Raw genomic sequence first — 24,088 nt, forward strand, 5'->3', positions numbered from 1 at the left:
TCATACAGAAGGTGCAGAAGCCATCTGTTGAGAATTCTCTAGTTTTCCAATTCTATGATTCTGTATGATGTGGGCAGTTGCTCCTCTGTGGCAGCTAGCCACATTTTAAATATTCTGTAAATTGGTTCTTGTAGGTTATCCTGGCTGTGTAACCGTGGTCTTGGTATTTTCTTTCCTGAAGTTTCGCCAGCAGCTGTGGCAGGCATCTTCAGAGGATGAGAGACACTGTCCTTCAGTGTTACTCCTCTGAAGATGCCTGCCACAGCTGCTGGCGAAACGTCAGGAAAGAAAATACCAAGACCACGGTTACACAGCCCGGATAACCTACAAGAACCAATGAACTCTGATGGTGAAAGCCTTCGACAATATTCTGTAAATGCATTGCTCTGCCTTTTAATATTTAGTCTCTATTTCTCTAACTAATTTTCTCCGCTGATTATTTTAGTGCTGGCTACTTTGGATGTTTATTGCTACTTTTTTGCTGTCTTATTTTAAATCCTTTTTGAAAGCATATGGGGGGAACTAATACCATTAAGAAATTTATAGTTATTGCTGCTAATTTTAGCATCTGTTTACTTTTTTTTTTAATGTGACTATATTTAATGCTGGAATTTTAACTTCTGTATTATTTTGATGTGGTTTGAACCATGTTATTCCCCTTTGGCAAAGAGAGTGGGACCGAAAATATTAAAACAAGCTAGTTATTGGGTACTGTGATCCATCTGATAGTTGCTGCTCTTCGCTGTGCTCCCTCCTCCCAGGAGCCATTCCTGACTCCAGGGAAATTTATTGAGTAATAGCTACATGCGTAGGGTTGCCAACCTCCAGGTACTTGCACACAACAAACAAGCCTGCTGTAAAGAGAAGTCAACCCAAGTAACAGCAGTATTGGCTATGAAAAATGCAGAAAACTACAATGTGAACAGTGTAGCTTTGTTGTCAACTGAATACTATTCAAAAATTGAATACTATTCAAATACAATCATATAATATAATGGGCAGTTCTTACACCATTATATGAACAGAACTGTTGCATTCTCAATACAAAACTGAAGAGAATTAAAGTCCAAGTCCAGAACTCCTTGAGATGGAAAGGAACAATCAGTCCCAATCTCCCTGGAGCTGTGTAATGAGGTGAAGGACCGGTGGTGAAGAGAGACCTGGCAACCCTATATATGCACACTTGGTAGGCTGCAGTGGGTAGAGGGAAGGCTTCAGCGAGCATAGACCCACTGATTAAACAGGAGGGGTTAGCCCAATCTTGTCAGATCTTGGAAGATCAACAAGGTCAGTCCTGATTAGCACTTGGATGGGAGACCACCAAGGAATTCCAGGGTTGCTACACAGAGGCAGGCAATGGCACATCACCACCATTTGTCTCTTGTCTTGAAAACCCTATGGGGTCTTTGTAAGCTGGCTGCAACTTGATGGCACTTTCTACCACCACAGAGAGCAAGTTTACCCCTGCCTACTGTAATCTCCCAACTAGTATGGCTATTACTTCCCATGGATCCTGCAACCATAGGGTCAGAAGTGGCTGCTGAATGAGGTTGTTGAGTTAGATCCAGCCATGTAGGCACACTTAGTTGCCTGCACCTACAGCAATTTGTAATTTTTTGGTGTGAGTACCATCCAGATTGCTTTCTTCCACATGTATTCCACATCTGGGAATAGCTTTAAGATCAAAATAGTTGTATGGTTCTCAGGTAAAGTTTGCAGTGGGCAAGGCTGTGTGTTTCCCACAATTCTTGATTGCAAAGTTCAACCACCAGTGATTTGGGAAGCACATTCTCCAACCTGGAGTCTTACAGTGCATTCCTAAGGAGAGTTAGGCTTAGACTGGAGTAACTCTCCTTAGGAATGTGCTGTTAGAGGACCAGACCCCACTCAGCATCATCAGACAGTATCATGTGTTTTCAGGCCACTGTCTGGGCTAATGCCACAGGACCAAAAATACATGCAGTTTTCTATAGTGTTTACCACGGTGTGTGTGTGTATGGGGGAGCCCCTAAATGCAATGTTCTAGAAGGGGAAAGATAAAGCAGAAGTTAATAATTTTGCCTCCAGTCTAGACTCCAGTGTGGTCCAATGTGTTCTTTTGTGGCTACCAGATGTGGCCCAATCCAAGAGTAAGCATAAAGGAAAATGATATTACAAAGGCTAAACCAAACATTCTCCTCTAACAGTGACAATGTGACCAGTCTTTCGTTAAAACACTGAAGAGATTATTTTAACCTCAAGAAGAAAGCAAACCATAAAACCATAACAACACGCTAGTACTTATACCGTAACCTAACCAGACTTTACTCTTCCTGAACACTGTCAAGTTATTACATTTATACAACAGCTATCCTGGATGAAAACATTAACCACAGCCTACACCTATTGTTGTACATGGGTGCGTGTGTGTGTGTGTGTGTGTGTGTGTGAATGGAAGACCCTGCTTATGTGCTGTGGACCCCAGGTCTGGTGGTCTGGATCTCAAGTTTTATTATATACCTCCTTTTGTAAAAACAGTCTTCTTTTTTAGCAGATTGCTTTCATCTGTTTTTTGTTTATACAGTGTTTTGAAAGCCGGGTGTTTTTTGAGAGTGCGCCAGATGGCACAATGGAAGGTTTAGCCGACTCCTCTGTTTGCAGATGAGTTAAATTAATTAACAGTAATCTCTTTCAAATGTATGCCAGCGTAATATCAGCCTCCCTCGCAGCAGAGTCTTCGAGGCCTAATAACATTCCGGGAGTAATTAATTACGAGCCAACAACACACGGGGAAGGTGGCATGATCTGCCAATCGGAAGGTGGGATTGAAGCTTTTTCTTGTCCCACCTCCCAAGATGCCCACAGGCATTTAAACCATTTAGTAGCTTTACTGCAGGGGAAGGGACCTGGGACAGCCCTTGAGCACAGGGCATGCTAGCTGCCAACTTAATGTATCTGCTCCACCAGATAAAACTATCAGTATAGGAACAAGCAGCGATGCAGTGAGGCCCAGAAGGAAGATGAGATTGCTGTGGAACAATTGGTATTATCCTGTTCCAAGACCTAGCAAAACATTTGTGCTCTATGCTAATTTAAAGGGCAACCCAAAGGGTGCTGTTGACCCAGCGAAACTGCCATCTAACCCTTCCTAATAATGCAGCAGGAATAATTAATGTCTTTGGCCAGCATGAGTGTTCGTGCAGTGTATGGTAAAAGCACTAGAATATACACAAATGACTTGTGTGTGCATCCAGAGTCTCGCACGAAGGAGAAAATTCCTTGCATAATATGTGATCAAACTTCATGGAGGAAAAGCAGCAACCACAATCTATGAAATCTAACTCTCAGCGTGGCTAAAGCTGGGGATACTTCAGAGACTGGAGCCATGAACAAACAAGACAGATCATTCTACGAACCTGAAAAAAGGCTCAGGTTCACAGAAAAAATCTGAATTTTTTTTAAAAAATGCACCTCCTCCCCAAATGACAGAAGCAGAACCTGTAGCTTAGTGCATACTATGGCCATTGCCAGGCAATCACAGGAATACTGCCAGCCTTCAAGCTTTGGTTTCTATCAGTAAAAGGCTGGGAGAGGAGGCAGGGCCCTTTCCAAGCCTATTTTGGCCTTTGAGGGAAAGCTACCCCATGAAAGCAAGCATGCTATAGTGATCAGAATTTCAGAACAGGGTCTGTGGGACCAGGTTTGAATCCTTATTCTGCCATGGAAGCTCACTGGATGACTTTGTACCAATCACACATTCTCAACCTAACCTACTTCACAGTGTTTTTGTGAAGATAAAATGAAGAAGAGGAGAACAATGTACATTGCCTTGGGTCCCCATTGTGGAGAAAGGCAGGGTATCACTTGTGTGTGTGTAAAGTGCCGTCAAGTCGCAGCCGACTTATGGCGACTCCTTTTGGGGGGTTTTCACGGCAAGAGACTAACAGGTGATTTGCCAGTCCCTTCCTCTTTACAGCAACCCTGGCATTCCCTGGTGGTCTCCCATCCAAATACTAACCAGGTCAACATATGTCAAAGTTATGCCTAGTCTGCAGTTTGCTAAACAGCTCATACTGATCAGAGTGACAGCTAAGTCATGTGATGATGCTGGTCTGATCCAGTTTGTACAGCCAGGAATGGGGATTTCCAGAATGACTCATCTCAGGTGAACTGTGATTGGTCATGAATGTGTATATAAGTCTGTATAGTGAATGTAAGTTACCTCTTGCCTGAAATATATATGCTGGCGGAGCATGCTGTTGCTCAGAGCTGTGAATGTTAACAGCCAAAGGACTCTGTGTAGATATTGTAAATAAACTGTACATAGCAGAATTGCGTGGTGTGAAGTTGCTACCAGGTAAACTCCTGAAGTCCAGACAAGCTGTGCGCGACAGGCTGGCCCTGCTTAGCTTCTGAGATCTGACGAGATCAGGCTAGCCTGGGCCATCCAGGTCAGGGCTAGGGTATCACTTAAGTAAATAAATATTAATCTAACCAAGATGGGGGAAGGGGATGAAACACACATTGGTTGCTGGTTGGGAAGGAGAAAAAGAAGCAGGGAAAGGTGAGAATATGGGGGTTGCCAGGAGGAGAGAAAGAGCAAATAGTGCAAAGAGGGGGATGCAAGGAAAAGTGAACGGACTCATGCAAACCCTTGTGGGTTTCCCACTGCACAACTGGGTCCAGCTGCAGTCACTGTGCAGCTGGGCCATAGTTTTTCTAAGTAGAGGCTGCAGGGGGAGGGAAGGCGGGAAAGCTAAAGCCACAGGGGCAGATAAAGGTCGGTTGGCTGATTGGTGGGAAGGAGAGAAAGAAGCAGGAAAAGGAGAGAGGCTACAGAGGCTTCCAGGGAAGGGAAAGAAAAAATTATGGGGGAGGGTTAAATGAGATGCCCCCTGCAGGTTCTTGCGGGTCCTCCGCTTGTGACTTCTAGTGCTGGATGTTAGAAATCAGCTATTTCCCTGGCAGCCCTTAGATTTTTCCATGTCCCTGTATGTGACTCTGAAAGATACTAAAGCGATACACAAATGCTGACTGGGCATCACTCTTTATCTAAAGCGTGTGGAAAGAAAGCACACTAGGAAGAAAGTTTCCAGCTGAGCTCTTTCTTCAACATGCTGACTTTTCACCAGCCCAGAATTTTTGGTGTGTTGGGAACAGTCAATGTGCAATTTCCCCCACTCCCTCACCATTCTGGAATGTCACCTGTGCTGGGGGTGGAGCTGTACAAAATTATATTATTGGATGTTTGAATCCAGGGCTTGAGACTGCAGCTCTCAGTTCTTTCTGCTCCCATCCCCTTTCTATGCACCAATTTTCCTTTCAGACGTTGAGGGCATGAAGTATTTTGCCCAGAGAGCTGCATCCGCAAGCAACCATTCAGTATCACAAATTCTCAGACACCTCCAAACTTAGGGTTGCCAACCTTCAGGTACTAGCTGGAGATAGGGTTGCCAGGTCCCTCTTCGCCACCGGCGGGAGGTTTTGGTGGCACAGCCAATGGTCAATTAGAAGCCCTGCTGAGCGAAAGCCCCACCCTCTTTCTAAAAACACTTGGAGGGTGTCAGGAAAGGAGTCAGTGGGAACCATAGCGCCCTTGGGTACTACGTTGGGAGGTCTCCCAACCAAGGACTGTGCATAGGGTTCTCAGCACATAAACATACTTTTTACAGTTTTTGCCTATATTTTTGCCTATATTTTTTTACATTTTTTAATTTATATTTTTGCCTCCCCCAAGCCTGGAGAAGGGCAGAGGATCTCCCAGACCTATGAGCGTGCTCTGACCACAAAGAAAAACATCCAGAACCTGATTTAGAGTTAGCAGTCAAGAATGCAATGAAGAAGGGAATATCTGGTGGAACTGGGCCAAATATCTGTACAGGAGATGTGTTTTTCAGGAAGTCTGTTGCTCTGAATTGGGAAAACTGAATCCGTTACAGAATCTACAAATGGATTTAATAAATCTGCAGAACATTTGAATTGCATTCTCACCCATGGGGGTGATGTGCTATAAATACAGATTTCGTCAATAACAAAAAATCTGGACTTTTATCCCATTGAGGGTGGGAAATGATAAAGCACATTAGAAGTGAGGGGGAAAAGACTCTGCATAGGCCAGCAGAATTTTCTTTTGTCCAGGGAGCATTTAAAGACCATGTTATTGTTAAAACTCAGAGCAGCAGCTGAAAGAACGCAGAGGGGAGATGTGCTGGCTTCCTCTGATCCTAAATTTGAAAAGGTCAGGTCAGATGCCCTGGGGCAGCATTTTAACAGGGCTGATCTTTCTGTACCCAGTATCTATTTGCATCTTCAAAGTAACACAGGATCTTTGACTCTTTTTGAGCCACTCCATTTGCTTCCTGAGCCTGAAAAGAAAAGAAAAAAAAATCCAACTGCTACTATTTTAATCTGGTAACAAGGCTGAGGAAACAACTCTTGGCCTGGCATTTTTTTTTAAAGACACAGAGGTTAGGGGAATCATAGCAATCAGATCCAGCTTTTGTGCAGAAGGAGAACTCCTAAAGGGGGGGGGAGTTCTGAGCATGCTCTGCTTGCTTGTGCTGCAATAAACACTAACCAAGGAAACCAATGAACAAAAGGGATGGCTTTCTAGGACCCAGGATCGGCACCACATTAAGGTCACCATTTTGGATAGGGTTGCCAGGTTTCTCTTTGCCACTGGTGGGAGGGTTTTGGGGCGGAGCCTGAGGAGGGTGGGGTTTGGGGAGGGACTTCAATGCCATAGAGTCCAATTGCCAAAGAGGCCATTTTCAACTAAAAATTGCACATTTTGAAACGATTAATGGCTGTGTACTGAGATTATCTCCTTAGGGATTCACAACCTCCAGGTAGTGGCTGGAGATCTCCTGCTATTACATCTGATCTCCAGACGATAGAAATCAGTTTTTCTGGAGAAAATGGCCACTTTGGCAATTGAAGTCTATGGCATTGAAGTCCCTCCCCTCCCCAAACCCCGCCCTCCTCAAGCCCCACCCCTAAAACCTCCAACCGGTGGTGAAGAGGGACCTGGCAACCCTACCTATGGCAGCCATATTGTGGCTGGCTCCACCTACTGCAGCAGCCGTTTTGTGACTGCGTCCACTACCCTGTGTCAAAATTCTAAGGCTCAAAAAGGTTGGGGATCTCTGATGTGAATGATGTATAGTTTTATAGTTCCAAAGCACCTAATATAATAGGCATACTCATCTGATCCTGAGAGATCATTTTTATTGGGTTTTCAGTACACCAGCAATATACCACTGTGCCTTCTTTACTCTAACCTTCCTCGGCACGTAGGGCAGGCACGAAACAAGAGCCTGAGTGGTCCAGGCACCATACTAGTTTTCTTCCGGACAGGTCTGAATAATGCACAGTCTCCTTGTTACTTAATTTTGGCCCCCGTAGCAAAGTTTTCCCTGCGGTGCTGGTGGAATGCTCTTTAAATGGAGTCAACTCATATTTTATGAGCATTTTAATAGCTTGTTTTCTCTGATGTGATGAAATTGCTGCTGAATGCAGCCCTCCGTTATGCGAGGTGGGCTCTTATCTGCAGCAACTTTGCTAATACGGCATTTTTATATCAAAGTAGGTCAGGCAGCGCAGGGTTGTTATTAAAAGTTGCCTTGAGAACACCTGGGGCTTATTGGACATGGGCTCTTAAAAAAAAAAAAAAGACAGGCCATTCAGAGGCCCACTGGTCTGGGAGCCCCTCATGCCGCAGCCTTGCTGAGGCAAAGACAGTGTGGGCCGATCAGCCCCATAAGCGGGAGGCCATTGACAGCCACATCTGAGAGCAGGATTTAAGCATAATGCAAATTTATTTTTAAGAATTAGGCCATTAAAAAGAATAATAGGAAGGAAGTACCTAATAAAGTTAAGGCAAAGGTTTATTGATCAGCATCTATGGGCCTTATACATTACGGGGACTACATAAATTGGACAGTGATAACCATACCATTTTAGGAGAGAGCAAGGATGACCGCTTACATGAAGTCCTGTGCTCTCCCCTCCCAGCTGTTCAATGTAACTGTATGTTCTACTCTTTTATTACTGGTGAGCCAGCAAGGTGTAGTGGTTAAGAGCAGTGGTTTGGAGAGATAGACTCTAATCTGGAGAACCTGGTTTGATTCCCCCACTCCTCCACATGAGCGGCGGATGCTAATCTGGTGAACCAGGTTGGTTTCCCCACTCCTCCACTTGAAGCCAGCTGGGTGACCTTGGGCTAGTCATAGATCTCTTAGAGCTCTCTCAGCCTCACCTACCTCACAGGGTGTCTGTTGTGGGGAAGGGGAGGTGATTGTAAGCTGGTTTGATTCTTCCTTAAGTGGTAGAGAAAGTCGGCATATAAAAACCAACTCTTCTTCTACTACTACTACTACTAGTGCTACTACCACTACCACTGCTTCTGCCTGAGGCCTCTGTCTAGTATATTTCTGCTCCCCTCCCTGCAATCAAGGAAGCCACATTATGAAGTCAGAATAAACTGTGTGCATATTTCTCTGTGGCTGATCATATTTGTTTAGTTTTGAATGTGTTCTTTTGCTGTGGTGACTCAGGTTATGAATGAATTTAGAAAGGTTTTGGAAATGTTTTGGCAGGGAGTTAACAGAAGGAAACAGAGGATGCTGAGATATTTCTAATTGCTTTTTCTCTACAACTATGAGGACTAGAACATGTTTTTTTTTAAAAAAAATAAAAAGACAGCTGGGATTTGCTACATACCAAGCAGATTCTTTACTTGCGCAGCAAATCTGTGCAAACACACATGCAAGTATGTTGCAGGGAATGATTAAAAGTACTGCTTTAGAGAATGGGTCAGGCTAATTTATCATGGCCATAATTACACTATAAAAGGGTCCCAAAACATGGCTCGGATCCTCTGTAGCATGTTCAGCATTGTTAATCCCATCAACTCCAGTCTATACATGCAGCAGAATAAAGAGGCAATATGGTGGTTGAATCCTGGGATTAATGGACTTTGCCATTTCAGACTGCAGGAAAGGAAGCACATTTTTAAATGATCCCCCAAGTGTAAAAAAACCAAACAAAACAAAGCTGCAGTTCCCTGTGGGCAGAAACTAGCATGGCAAGGGAGACTAGGCGGGGCTGGAACTTTTAGCCTTGATATGTTAGCTTTTTATTTGCAAGGAGGGATTTTTTTTAATGCAAATGTACAAAAATTATAGTTCTTCCACCCCCAGCTCAGGATCCTACTGCCTCGCTTGGCTGCATGCAAGCTCCCTTTGATGCTGTCAAAGACCCCACACTTCATACCATCTGGCCAGGTCCCTTCTTTGCCACCAGCTCCTGCCTTGTGACATTCCTGTCTCTGCTAAACTGCTTCCAAGCATCTCTGATGGGCCTAATGACCTTTTTTTACAAGTCCTAGTTACTCTCTGGCCTTTGAGAAACCTAATCTTGATATATCCCCCCATGGGCTTTTTTCAGTGCAAACACCAGTGCAAACAAGTGCTAGTTTTTAACCCTGTCTCCCCCACCAGATGAACGCCTTCTCTGGGCAAAAACAACCACCTCTCATCCCCCTTGCATCTTGTTTCCTGGAGCTGTCCCAGGCTGTCCTCATCTGAAAGGAGAAGATGCTGTCTCAGCCCTTTGCCAGCCAATTTCATGCCGCCGTAAGAATTGCCACTGATGAGATGGTTTCAGTTATTCAGACTTTGACTGGGCCCCAGGTGCTTGGTATGCATTCAGATGCCCTCCCCGCATCAGGCCCTTACCGGTTTGCTTTCTCTGAAAGCAAAAATCTATGTTCAAAGCGGAACTTACAAAAAAATTATATCGCCACTTGTCCGGATGGTGTTTGCAGGGTGGCTTCTGACAACAATTAAAAGGGCAGCAGCAATAAAACAATTAATTATTTAAAGGGCCAGTAAACTGGCTGTAAAATCTAAAATGTCTTAGTAAAAATTTTTAAAATTATAAAAATTCAGTAAGAACCAGTAATGAAATAATATGGGAGGGAAGCAACTCAACAAAAAGAGCATCTCAACAGAAGGTTTGGGAGAAAAGTCTTGGGCCAATGTGGTATAGTGCTTAGAGTAAGATCAGGGAGACTGGGATCAGGGAGATCCAGATTTAAATTCCCGCTCTGCCAAGGAAGCTTGCTGGGTGACCTTTGGCCAGTCATACACTTGGGAGGGTAAAATAGAGGCTGATATCAGCTGCTTTGGGTGCTACCTGAAGAAAAGTGAATAAATAATTAAATAAAACTGAGGCAGCCTAGCACCAGGCAAACCCATTTGGGGACGGAATTTCATAAACTGGGAGCCACAGCATAGAAGACCTTGCACCTTGTGTGTACCTGCAGGTACACACAATGTGGGGGAGTGTGCTGCTTGGTTTCCGTAGCTGATTTTAATGGTCAGGCACTCCTCCACATGAGCAGTGAATGCTAATCGGGTGAACTGGGTTGGTTTCCCCACTCCTACACATGAAGCCAGCTGGGTGACCTCGGGCTAGTCACAGCTCTCTTAGAGCTCTCTCAGCCCCATCTACCTCACAGGGTGTCTGTTGTGGGGAGGGGAAGGGAAGGTGATTGTAAGCCGGTTTGATTCTTCCTTAAGTGGTAGAGAAAGCTGGCATATAAAAACAAACTTCTTCTACTACTACTACCACCACCACCACCGCTTCTGCCTGAGGCCTCTGTCTAGTATGTGGCCATTTCCACCTTAAGTGGTAGAGAAAGTCGGCATATAAAAACCAACTCTTCTTCTTATGACAAATGCCAGGACAGTGTTTTCCTTGGCCCATAACATCCGTTGCTGTAAATTGTGTGTGTAAAGTGGCATCAAGAGACTAACAGAGGTGGTTTGCCATTGTGTTCCTCTTCATAAGGACCCTGGTATTCCTTGGTGGTCTCCCATCCAAGTACTAACCAGGACAGACTGCTTAGCTTCTGAGACATCATGCGAGCAGGCTAACCTGGGCCATTCCAGGTCTGGGCATGCTGTAAATTAGAGTTTTGTTTAACCTGCAGAGCCTAGGAATTTGGGTTGCCATTGAACTCAAATATGGAATCTGTAGCCATCAGAATTCAAGGGCTGGGGGAAAGGAAACTGTCAAAATAAATCCTGCAACTGAAATTAGGGTGCCATTTAGCAGGGTGGTAGAGTGCCAATGTGATTATGCTTCAGGAACACCCCTATTTTGGGCCAGCTCACAGGCCCCAGACCCTGAATGAATATTCTTGTATAATGGCTCTGTGTACTGGCTATGCATGGCAGAAGCAGAAATCCCTGTGGTTAAAATAAAAAGGATGACTCTTCCATCTGTGTTCCCAATGTTGCTATTAAGAGGTTTAAAAAACAAATAACCACAAAAAAGGCTTTTCAAATACATGTTTTTTTTTTTTTTGGCAGCTTAATCTGGAATATATCCAAGAGTGCTCTTTTTTACCCTTGCTGTGAATCTTGTCCACCCCCACTGATTAAAAGAAACCTCTCTGTCCTGCTCCTCTTATGGAAATCCAAAGTGGCGTCCTGCAGTTCATACGACTCTATAAAAGAATACAATTATGTCGTATAATAACAACAGCAGAGCTTTTATGCATAATTTAATTCAGTCACAAAAATCGGGGTGCAGAATTCAAGGCACCAAGGTTCAGGGACTCCCGCAGCCTGGGCAGAAAATTATGGATGGAACCTGCAAGTGTCTCCGAGACAAAGGAAAGAGATGATGGGTTTGAGGAAACAGCCCTGGCAGAGAGAAGGAACAGAAGCGAGAGAAAGCGAACCTTTTAGCACAGTGTGCGACCTCATTATACCGGGAGGGTTGCGCTTGTCCTTGACAGATAACGGAGGTAGCTCAGGCTGTCCTTTGCGTACAAGCTGGCAGCAGCCTTTGCATGTCATGCCTATAAAACAGATATTGTTGGAGTGAATCAAACCTTCTTTTTGACGCCGTTGTTTTTTTTTTCTTTTTGCAGTATGCCTGACTTAGCCATTCAGCTGTAGATCTACGCATCACGAGGGATTATTAGTCATCTCCGCTCATGTTGTTGCACTGCTGATGAGTCCCCGGGGTGGGGGAAGGTCACTGGGTTCTGATGTCTTTACTTTCTAATAACTCCTTGTTGCTCTGGCTGAAAGAACCTGCAGGGCCAATGTTGCAGTTGGTGTTTTGGGCCACCTCATCTAAGCCAAATCACCATCACCGTTGAGTGGATATTTTTTAAACTTGGCATAACTAGGGCACTTTCTTTTGTTTGACAGGGGTACGCATGAACGCATGAAGCTGCCTTCTACTGAATCAGACCCTTGGTCTATCAAAGTCAGTATTGTCTATGCAGACCAGCAGCAGCTCTCCAGGGTCTCAGGCAGAGGTCTTTCACATCACCTACTTGCCTAGTCCCTTTAACTGTAGATGCTGGGGATCGAACCTGGGACCTTCTGCATGCCAAGCAGATGATTACCACTGAGCCAGAGACCTTTCCTCCTACATCGAGACTCATACAGAATGCTTGTGTTGGGTTCCTAGAACAAAAAGGCCTCCTCCATGCAGCTGGGTGAACCCAGTTGCTTTGGGACAGGATGATGCATTTTGGGCAACAGATTACTTTGTTGCCCATTAACACAAAAGGGACATCATGAAATCCCAGTGTATCCTTACTCCTTGCCCAAGATGATCTCACTGCCCATATGTTGGCAGAAAAGGTGGGAGGAATCATGGGACCTCCCAGTTCTGAGGGGTATAGAACAGTGGATGCATCCAAAATGCCAGGGTGAATTGGCCTGCTACAGCCACGTGGGCTTCCTTTGACTCTTGCCCCTCCACCATCTTTGATGGGCACATTATAGTCTGGTTTTCACATTCACTCATTTTGTAGCTTGGTAAGGACTGTCTTGATGCAAATCTGTGCAGAATGCATGGGAGATGATCCTTCATCTGTAAAAGGGAGATCATTGTTTGTTTTGCTTGTTCCTTCTAATGGCTCTTCTGGGACACCGTCCCCTGTGTGCATTATGGCTTTTATGGGATATATTAATCTTGCTACGTGGGGCCAATGAATACAGCTTCGTTTTAATTCTCACAAATTAGCTTTCGCAGTCACGGATGTCTCCCTCCCCCTTCTCTCTCGGTATATATATCACAGTTATTTCATAAAGCAAAATAAATGGAAGGCGAAAAGCAAATATACTTCCCCCTCATCGAATGACTTGAGTGATAAATGAAACCATCTTTTGTGATTTGAACATTTCGCAACATGGCACTTCCGTTCCATGGCACAATGTTCATTTGGGAGAGAAAAAACCAAAAGGGGGAGCAAATTAACTCAGTGTTTCCCGCGCCTTGACTGCCTCTCGGTTTCACAGTACAATTTCAGAATGTTAGTGGAGGTCAAAAGAAATACAGGAAAGCAAGAAAAGTGAACCCCCAACATTTTTATTATTTCAGTCTTAAACTGAAATAGGCTAGCCTGGAGGTGCATAAAACATGCATCACTTTTTACCTATTGTTGGCTAATTACGTTACTATAGAAGGGGGGCATTTGATTGACATTTATATTATCAATGGATGAGTAGCATCCCCTTTTGCTTCTGTCTTTTTGGCCTCTTGAAGCCGTTTCTGTCCACAGCAACACCTAATCCAGTAAGTAGACAACAGATCTTCTATTCCATTTTAAAGCAATTCAAACAGCAAAGTAGGGACTTCTCCATCATGCCCTGAAACAGCTCCCCCCCTCCCCGAATATCACCTGATGAGCAGTTCTGGGGGATCTTTGTGATGGATATTAATTAAAAAGAAAATCCATACCATATGGGTTTTTTGGAAGGTTTGTAACGACCAACAAGGCTATCTAAAGACTTCGTGTAATGCGGAAAAGCAAGGGCCAAAATCGGTTCCAAAAGCCGATTCCAAAACTGCAGGTGCAGGGCCAAAATCTATTCCAAAATTGCAGGTGCAATTAACCCCTGCCGACCTGAACAAGGGCAGCAGGGTCAAGAAGCCGGTTGCCATGACCAGGTAGGGAAGTAGGGTTGCTAGGTCCCTCTTCACCTCAGGAGGGTGGGGCTTGGGGAGGGACTCCAGTGCCATAGAGTCCAATTGCCAAAGTGGCCATTTTCTCCCAGTGAACTGATCTATATCGGATGGAGATCAGCTGTAATAGCAGGAGATCTCCAGCTATTATCTGGAGGTTGGCAACTCTATAGGGAAGCCCCCCCCCCAAGACTGAGCTGAGGTTTCAGGGCGTGGGAAAAGAAGCTCCTGTCTCTGTACTGAGACAGGGGTAGGGATTGAAAGGGGGGGTCATAAAGACCGGACATGGAGAAAAGAATGGGCTGGGTGGAGGGAGTTTCTAAAATTGAGGGGGGAGGCAATAGGGACACACAGAGCTGGTAGAAAGGTGTGCGCAGGGCAGAATTCTGAATATACCATACTCAGACAGGATCTGCCCTTGCTCTTCTGGCTCTATTGACTCATTAGCCCATGCCCTTTTGGAATGCCGCTTTTACGAGGAACTTCGACCGCACTATATTTCCCCCCTTTTAATATACAAATCCAATGCCTCTGTGACTGACACAATGCCTTTTTTACTAAGCGACAGGGACCCCAAGGCTACACTGTCAGTGGCAAGATTCGTTTCAGTCCTTATATCCCTCCAACACTAGATAGATGCTGCTCAAGATCAATGGATCAAAGAGTTTCTAGGATAAAAGGAAAGGGAAAGGCAAGGCAAGGCGCGCGGGTTGCCAGGTCCCTTTTTCCCCCCCGGCGGGCGGATCCTGAGGAGGGCGGGTGGGGTGGAGAAGGGAGGGACTTCAACGCCACGGAGTGCAATCGCCCAAGCGGCCGCTTTCTCCTGGCGAGCTGAGCCCTACCGGCTGGGGATCCGTGGTCAATAGCGGGAGGTCTCCAGCCGCCCCCTGGAGGTTGGCGCCGAGGAGGGCTGCCGGGTGTCCGGCAAAGGCCTTCCCGAGAAGGGCAGCCCCGAGTCTCCCGAGGCGCTCGGGCAAGAGGCGCGCGGGGAGCGCGGAGGAGGCGCCTGGCCAAGGACAAAGGCTGGCGCGGGAGAGGCGGGGCCGTCGAGGGGCGGGCCGGGGGGCGGTCGCCGGAGCCGCAACGGTGGGGTGGGTGGGTGGGTTGGTGGCTGGCTGGGCGGGCGGGCGGCGGCGAGCGCCAGGCGGGCCGGAGGAAGCGCTCGCCTGCGGACGCGCTGGCTGCGCGCTGCGCTGCGGCCGTGCGCCCCGGCGGATCGGCGGGGGGCCGGGCGGGGGGCGGCGGGGCCGGGCCCGGGCCCGGGGGGGGGCGGCAGGCGGGGGCGGGCGGTGAGCGGCGGGCGGCGGGGGCCGGCATGCGCCCTCGGCGGCCCCGGCCATGGAGGAGCGCTGGCACAAGGCGCTGGCGGCGCTGGTGATGCTGCTGCTCTTCGGCGGGCTGGTGCTGCAGTACGTGTGCCCGGGCCGCGAGTGCCAGCTGCGGCAGCGCCTGCAGGCGGCGCGGGCGCTGGGCGGCGCGTGGCCGGCGGCCCGCCGGCAGGCCGACCCGTACGGGGCCGAGGACGAGAGCCCGCCGCGCTTCGTGCCGCGCCTGAACTTCTCGGCGGGGGAGCTGCTGCGCCGCGTGGACTTCAACATCAAGGGCGACGACCTGATCGTCTTCCTGCACATCCAGAAGACGGGCGGCACCACCTTCGGCCGCCACCTGGTGCGCAACATCCAGCTGGAGCAGCCGTGCGAGTGCCGCGCCGGCCAGAAGAAGTGCACCTGCCGCCGGCCCGGCAAGCAGGAGACCTGGCTCTTCTCGCGCTTCTCCACCGGCTGGAGCTGCGGCTTGCACGCCGACTGGACCGAGCTCACCAACTGCGTGCCCGCCGTGGTGGACAGCAAGAAGGACGCCCGGCTGCGGCCCACCAGGTGAGGCGCCAGAAGGGGCGGCCCGGGGACTCGGCGCGGCAGGCCTCTGCGGGGAAACCCGGCCGTCGGGTAGGGGGCGAGGGGACCGCGCGAGCCCCCCTCCCCGGCTGCTTAGGAAGCCGCTGCTCTCAAGGAAAGGCTGCTCTCCTGCACCGCGTTTCCTTGGAAAGCCCCTTCCAGCAAGTCAGATTTACTTCGGAGTAAGCGGGGTTAGGGTTGGTGCATAAGCAGAATTCGGAGTTCTGGCCGAACCTGCTAACATCCAACCGTTCTGCTGTCTTAACGTCCTGAAAATCCTGAAAAGTCAGTTTCATTAAAAGGGTGGCTAATCCTCCCTTGGCCCTGACCTGGATGGCCCAGGCTAGCCTGATCTGGTCAGATCTCAGAAGCTAAGCAGGGTCGGCCCTGGTTAGTATTTGGATGGGAGACCACCAAGGAAGACCAGGGCTGCTGTGCAGAGGAAGGCACTGGCAAGCCACCTCTGGTAGTCTCTTGCCATGAAAACCCCCCAAAAAGGGGTCGCCATAAGTCGACTGCGACTTGATGGCACTTTACACACACACAATCTTCCCTTAAGCCAAAGCGCCTGTGTGGGTGAGCGTATTCCGCTCCCCTGCTGGTTCCACTTCACTGTTCTAAAGAACATAATGGGAGACCATTTCTGGACACACTGCAGTTCAAAAGCTCCGTTCCTTCTGGAAATTTTGCTCTGGCAATGCTTTTCTACTCCTACTCAAGAAATATTTCATAGCTTTTCAGCATGCTAAATCCAGCCAGTCAAGACTTGAGATGGTTAAAAGTCCCCCTTCCCCCCCTTTTTTTTCCAACCGCAGCGATGGGCAGTTGTTATCCTGACTAATATAGGAACATGGATTAATCATTAATTTTTGTGCATTACATTGCATAGGTAACACCCCCCCCCCACCCAGTGCAAAATTAAGTTGCCCATTGCCTGGCACTGAGATTGGGCTAAAAATGAAAAACCAAATAAACATAAGATTTGAGTCCAGTCACACCTTAAAGACCAACAAGAGTATAAGCTTTTGAGAGTCAATGCTCCCTTTGTTAGATACAAGTAGGAATGGAGATCCCAGAACCCTGGTCAGCTTCTGCCTGTTCCCTCTATGCACAGAGTCTTCCTGTTCTTCAAGTAGGCAGAGGACTCAAAGTCCAGGGCAGCTTGGAGATTCTTAAAATGGTTTGTGTTTTAAGCATCCCCTCCCTGCTTCTGATTTCTCCCTGATTCCCCCTAATTTCAACGAGCCTTCAGAATGTTTGATCCTGTTGCAGACAACTGCCGAAGTGCAAACTTGGGCTCGGTGAGAAAAAAAATCTAAAATCTTGCCTGAAGACAGAAAGCTTTGGCCATCTCTTGATCGTTGATGCTGTCCGACATCAGGAAGGCTCATTTGTGTGTCCAAGCAGACTCCTGCTTCAGGGCCAAGCCAATTGTTTAACTTTTAGAGCCGCTCTTCCTCCTGGAAGGCCTGTTTTCCTTCTGCCCTGTTGATGCTGGCTCTTAACTGAGGAGAGCGAACTCTGATGATCCCGGCAGGCTCCTGCATTGGTTTGGAAGTTCCTCCTTTGTGCTCCTGGAACTGCATTATTTTCCTTCCCTATGAAGTTTACATATGTGGAAACAGCATGTGTAGAGGCTCCCATTCTTAGAACCGGAAAGAGCGGAGAAGCCAATGTGCGAGGAGCAAACTTAATTTCTGAGAGAGGTGGAGAGTGTTCGCGACTCTTTCCTTACCGATTTCCCCATTTTGCCTTGACTTGCCCTCACCCCCATCGTCTTCTTTCTTTTGCTAAGGTGGCCCATTTGCAAATACTCAGCTGGGAGAGCATGGTGGGTTTGGGCTTGCTATTTGAAATACTTCCAGCCTTCTTGTGTCTCAGCATTTGTAACAGTGTTTTTGCTCTGGTATGGTACTGCAAAAACACAACTTCTACATAGCATACAAAAGAGCAATTTTTCAACAGCTAAATACAGTTACTGCCCAGCTGTCCAATTTTACAGACTGATGGTATCAGTATTCCTGAGAGTCGGGATCACTCTTCCCTCCTCATCTTTTCAAGTCATTTCCCTCCGCCGGGATCTCCCCCAGTCATTTAGCTTTTGTTTTTTCTTTGTCCTGGAAGGCCCTTGGAGATGGAGCCTGTATCCTCCTGCTTTACAGAGCTTAGTCACTGATATGAAAGATCTTCCGTTGATAGCTGGCAACCCATTTTGGCAACAGTGACATAATGCACCAGGCGATATTTCTGGGCTGCCTTTTGGATCACTCCAATGTGTTAAATGTATCGAGCTAATAAGAGCAGCATGCGCGGATCACCTGTGAACCAGGAAAGCGCCTGGTCCCCGAATGCTCAAAGAATGAGATATGTGTGAATTTATGCAATCTATACATGGAGCTTCTTTTCTTGGGGGAGAGAGGGAGAGGGTAACAGTGCTAGAGATGAAGCAGACGCCCATCTTTAAGTAGGTATTTGGAACAAAGGACCTCGCGAGCAGTTTGGTTCATCTTGAGCAGTGGATGTTGGAACAAAGCCGGCGGCTTGCCCAAGTCGTACATCTTGCCGACAGTTTTGATTGTGCCGGTTACAGAATCCTTGTAGTTTGCGGGTAAATCCAAGAGCAATTATTGGGCCAAGTGGCTTCTTGAAGAGTGCCTCTTGATTATTTTCTCCCATACTAACGGGCCTTAATCATTTTTGTGAGTCCTGCTTTAGTGGCTGACTTGGAGGGTGGAAATCTGTCCCATGGTGATTTCTTTCCACTGTTTCCTGTGCAAATTGTTAAGATTGATGATCAGGTAAAGTTGCAGCATTTGCCAATAGATAAAACCGGGCAGGCACACTTACAAACTGTGTTTAATTTTGGTGCATGGTTTTTTTACGACATGCCACAGATTTGGCCTGCACAAAACCTTTCCTCTGTGATCTCTTGTTGCAAGTTCTCCTTTCAGAGTTGGATTTCAGCATAAACTGTCATTTTCTGGTGTTTAGTTTGCAGGATATGAGCGATTGTGCTGTCGTTAAAAAAATAAAATAACGGTGGTGAAAAGATGGAGAGAATGGTGCCTGTTCCCTGCAGTGACTTGAGTGCCTTAGAAAAAATAGGTGATTCACATTTGTCCATAAGTTCTATATTTGGGGCACAAAAAGTGCAATATATGGCTGTTATAAGAAAGGTGGGAACTGACTGGAACTGTGCGGGTTTCTGTGCCATAATAAGCCAACCTGAAATTCTGCGGCGCAATTACAAAATCTATAGCCAAGTATTTATTAATTTCTGCATTATCTGAACCACGAAGGCTAAGCACAGATTTACTTGAAACCAAATGCTGTAGTGCCTTTCTAGAATTTCTTTTCCCCTCAGTAAACACCACACTGCCATCTACGGAAAAGGCTTGGCATCATTATCTTCTGCCTTCCAAAAGAAGAGCATGGCCTGATGGTGTTTTCTTCTTGTTTGTCCTCCCATGTGCTCTTTTTAATTTCTTTCTTTCCTTAGAGGCTTCTTTCAATTGCAAACCCTTAAGAAACAAGAACATAACAGAGCTGGTTTAGGCATCTCAGTCTTTTGCCCCGCTGGAATGCACAGGCAGCAACTATATGGTGAAGTAGCCTCCAGTTTATTGAATAGTATTTATGAACTGCTCCTCTCCCCCAGTCTGAAAAGCAGGTAAACCAAAGAGACAGCGTGATGGGCAAAACTTTGACTCAAATATGGGCTGTTTCCCCCCTCTTTGTCAAGTCTTTGTGATGGTAAGAAAACACAGGAATAAGGATTTGTGTGTTGTGAATTAAGGGGAGAATTGTAGCTAACATGTATCCTGCCAGAGGGTGTGGCCTTTAACGTACATGATACTTCGGAAATTAAATGCATCTGCTGAATACCTGGGTGGGAAACCTCATGAGACACCCCCCATGTGTATTGCCTTGAACTTCACAAAGAAAGGAATGCAGAATATGAATATAATGAAATACATGTTCACAAGGATAGCCAACAACATGGGGTACCAAGGACATTCAGCTCACAGCTTGTGTCCTCAACCACTAGGCTATGCTACAGAGTACATCTGCTTCACAGAGGCTGGAATACAGCTTGTGGGGAGTAACTCACTCCGGGTGAGGGAGAGAACATTTTTTTTTTTGCAGGCTAAAAGTTAAGTGGATTCTTGTTAGCAGTCAGCATGCCACAAGTTAGTAACTTTGGGATATATGTTTATAGGCGGGCTACCAAATGATTTGTCAGCCAGTCACTGTTGAGGGCTTGTTTGGTTCAGTTTGTCTGTTGTAGCCAAGGGGCTCAAGTGGAAGCCGGTTCCAAGGACTAGTCTGCTGAACTTGGCAGGAAGCTTCTGCCCCCTTTTAAGTCTATTTAAAACAACAAGTTTTACTACTTATGCACTTTTTAAAATAAAATAATTGCACATGCCTAATAGCTATGATGAGAATTCCCGAAACACGCCTTGACTAGCAATTATTGAGATTGCAGCTTGCAAGTGCTAAAAAAGGAAAGATGGGGTGTGAGCAATGGTTCTTTCCACTCCTCCTGACACCTGTTGGATGAACTTGTGTTGCTTTTCTTTGTGCTGTCAATATTACAATCACTAGCTAGTGAAGGGATTAGCTAAAGTCCTTTTGCATCTCTGCCTGGTCCCAATGCAAGCTTATTGTGTGTGGATACTCCCTAGAGCCTCATGCCTACTGCCCAGCTGGGCCTGTGGGTGACTTATGTTCTCCTGCTGCTCCCTTAGTTTTGCGGTGGGCTGACACAGACAGATTATTGCCAGCCCCACTGTTGGTCCTTTTTCAGTAGGAGAGTCCCACTGAGAGCCAGAGTGGTGTAGTGATTAGAGTGTCAGACTTGGATCTGGGAGACACAGGTTCAAATCCTCATTCTGTCATGGAAGCTGCCTGGGTAACCCTGGACACACTCTCAGCCTAACCTACCACAGGGTTGCTGTGAAGATAAAATGGAGGAGAGGATAATGACATAAGCAGCTTTTGGGTCGCCCCTGGGGAGAAAGGCAGGGTATAAATAAAGTAAAATAAATAATAATAATCGTGGGAGGTTTTCTGCCTTAGACTGTGAAAAGCTGCCCCTAGCCATACTACTGGGCTCTATGGGCCAATAGATTGGAATGGCAGAACCTTTCCTGTATGAATCCTCTTGCTGTTTTGAGATGTGCTAGTGATGCCCTGTTCAAGATGCCATCCTTGGTGGATGCGTGATTGATGTTCGTCATGATCAGGGCCTTTTTAGTGGTCTCCCCTATACTATGGAACTGTTTCCTTTGAGATGTTAATTTGTCCTCCTCTTTCTTTGCCCAATGAAAGGGAAACCTATCTTCTTTTTTTAACCACTGGGCATTTAATGACTGTGTTGCATAAAGTTTTGACAAATCTTTGCTGGTGGGTTGTTGTTATCTTTTGTTTGAATTCTTTTGACAAAAGCTTAAATGATACCCTTAAAAATCAGGTTAGTATTTGTATGTTATAGTGTAAACTGTCTCAAAAGCTTCTTCCATAAGGTATCAAAATATGCTTAAATGGAGTTACAGTTCTTTGCTATAAATGTGTAGGTACATCCTCTCCATCCTGGCCATATGTTGAAAAAGCTCTTTTTGCTGTAATTCTTGGGAAATTCTTAGTCTAAGAAGACTGCTTCTCCTTTAGTTTTGGAGCCTTTCCTTTATTTTGGTGCAACCCCTTCCATGTTTCTTTTAAATGCCAACCTAGAGTGTGTAGTGCATTAATATTTTGAAGAGAATCTTTGATATCCAGAAAAGAAGCTGCTTACAATGGTGATAGGATTTCTGATGTGTTTCCTATAGAATCGTAGTGTGTATGTGTGTGTGTGAGGGGAAAGAGAGTTCCATTGGCCAGTGTTGTGCCTGGATGTCAGGAAACTCGGCTCATTTCCTGCTTGGCTCTGAAAATCACTGAGTGGCCATGGGAGAATCACTCATTGCTTTTCAGGATTGTCTGCCTTGTGAGGTTGAGGTGCTGCTAAACACTCCGAGCTAATAATGCTGCGTCACAAGCTTGAAAATCAAACATACCCAACTTGCAATGCCTGTTTTCTCTTGAGTTTTGCTCCCTGGCTCCCATTTTCTCATTCTGATGACTTGTTTGCAATATAAAACGAGCAATATTTCGAGTGTATCTGCACCTATGCAGTTGGCAGTCACTACACAGGCTGCTGACCAGTAGCTACTGTTGCTGCACGGTCAGAATTTACTGGGTTGCTGGAGTTAGTTTCTTGGGATTAAGTTTGGGAGGCTGTGAAAGCTACAGGGAGTCCAGCTGGGGAAAATTAATTTTTCAAGATACATATGCCCAGTGGGAGGATATAGTCTGTTTAAGGAGCCACTGCTCTGGCAGGTTGTCCCCTCCTCCCTTTGGAAACGTCAGATTATTTTGGGAGGGGGACTGGTGAGGAGTAGGGAAGTATGCATGAGAATGCACTGATATTTTGTGAGCATCCAACTGAACCTTGCAAGTCTGTGAAATGTTTTCAAGTGTTTGGCCGGGATGCTTGCAAAAACAAGCAGTTTTGGTCAAGGATAGAGGATATTTCACACCTTACTTACCTGAGGTGTTTGGAACATGGGCAGGATCCTGGGCTATTTCATTTGAAAGAAAATATAGGGCTTCTTAATAAATTTAAATCAGGTTGAAATAGGTCTATTTTGACTCCCTAGGAAGAACCATTTGAACTGCGGTTGTATATGGAGAGTTTCTCAGTAGAGACCTTTGTCCCTTTGTTGAGCTACAACTCCCAGAATTTCTTGGCTGAAAGCCCTTAGAGTTAAATAGGTTTGAAATTCAGAAGCTTGTAGAGTACATAGACCCATGTGTGCCTTTCTTGTGGCTCTTCCAGTCCTTTTTCACTTTCCAGGTGTGCCCTCACCACTTCTGGTAAATTATATACTTGTATTTTGAGAGGAGAATTGATGAAAGACGTGTTATGAGTTGTGTTCAAGGAATCCCATGGAAACAGATTTTTCTAAGATGGCTGGCTGGCTAGCCAATAGTGGAGTGGTTAACTTCTTTGCCACATCTTTTTCTCTTTAACAATTTCTTTAGGAAATTAGTAGTCTTTTTGTTCAAAACCTGTTTGGCTAGTATCTATTACCCAGTTCCTCAAAGGTGGAAGGTAGTTGGAAAATAAGGCATTGTAGCCAAATTTTCAGCAGTGCAAACTTGGGTATTTGGGTATTTTGTGGTATGGTCCTTTACTTGGATATGTTAAGAATGTAACAAGGGAGTTTATTATGGCAGACTGGATTAAAGAGAAAATGTGACTTTCTTGGATCACTTGATTGATTGTAGAAGCTTTGAAGCTTCTGGCTGGAAGAGCAGAAAATAATGTCTGAAATAAAACTAGGTGAGAGAGTATCAAGGAACTGAGAGCTTGCCAGCCATGGTTAGTTGTTGTGTAAAGTACCTACTTAACTTGCTTACAGTGATAAATTCAGTGCCCATGTTGTAAAAATGCACACTTACACACATATACCAAACGCAGTAGCAGTTTGGTTCAAGCTGTATTTCTGTATTTATTTATTAAAACGTTTATCTCCTGCCATTCCTCGTGGTTCAAAGTGCCTTATGATAATAAGTCAGAAATTACCCAGAAACTATATACTCTTGCAATGTTTCCTATCTCAACGGCTTAAGTGAAGAGTTTTTTTGTTTTTGATTAATAAAGCAGGTCAACTGAGGTCACTGTTAATGTGCATGATGGACCAATAGGAATGTGTCCATATGAGTAATGCATCGTTGAAATCAGTCCTTACATGGTGAAGTGTTTGGGGACCTGCTGTGCTTGGTTGACTGTCGCCCCGTAAATAGCACCATCCAATGCATCAGTCTGGCTTCTGATTCTGGTAGAATGTGGACCTGAGTTCTTGTGTCTACACTACAGCTTTAAACTGATTTGATGTCCATTTGCACTCCAGAGGAATGTTTGGAACTCTGGATACTCCTCCAGAGTGTTCTCAGCATCCTGCCCAACTGCAGTTTCCAGGATTCTTTGGGGGAAAGCTGCAACGACTGTTTTGGAATAAAATTGGTACAAATATGTAGTTTAGACCACATGAGCGAGCATGAATCCTAGTTTTCCCAGCTCCAAAATTCAGCTTTCAAGGGTCTGCTTGCAGTTTCCCTGGGAGTTTCTGCCACGGGAGCCAGGTGCTTGACTGCTGTTCCCAAATAGGATG

General features: G+C 46.0%; 1 protein-coding gene across 1 annotated transcript in view; it reads left to right on the forward strand.

Annotated features, from left to right (window-relative positions):
* Positions 1-15,262: 15,262 nt before the first annotated feature.
* The window catches only part of HS6ST2 (heparan sulfate 6-O-sulfotransferase 2), a 177,109-nt gene continuing 168,283 nt past the window's right edge, over positions 15,263-24,088 (forward strand). The window contains exon 1 of the mRNA XM_056859414.1: positions 15,263-15,854. Coding sequence (XP_056715392.1) covers positions 15,316-15,854 — 539 coding nt within the window. The 5' untranslated portion in view covers positions 15,263-15,315. The remainder of the gene's footprint in view (positions 15,855-24,088) is intronic.

This window comes from Euleptes europaea, chromosome 13, assembly GCF_029931775.1.
Source record: "Euleptes europaea isolate rEulEur1 chromosome 13, rEulEur1.hap1, whole genome shotgun sequence".
NCBI lineage: Eukaryota > Metazoa > Chordata > Lepidosauria > Squamata > Sphaerodactylidae > Euleptes > Euleptes europaea.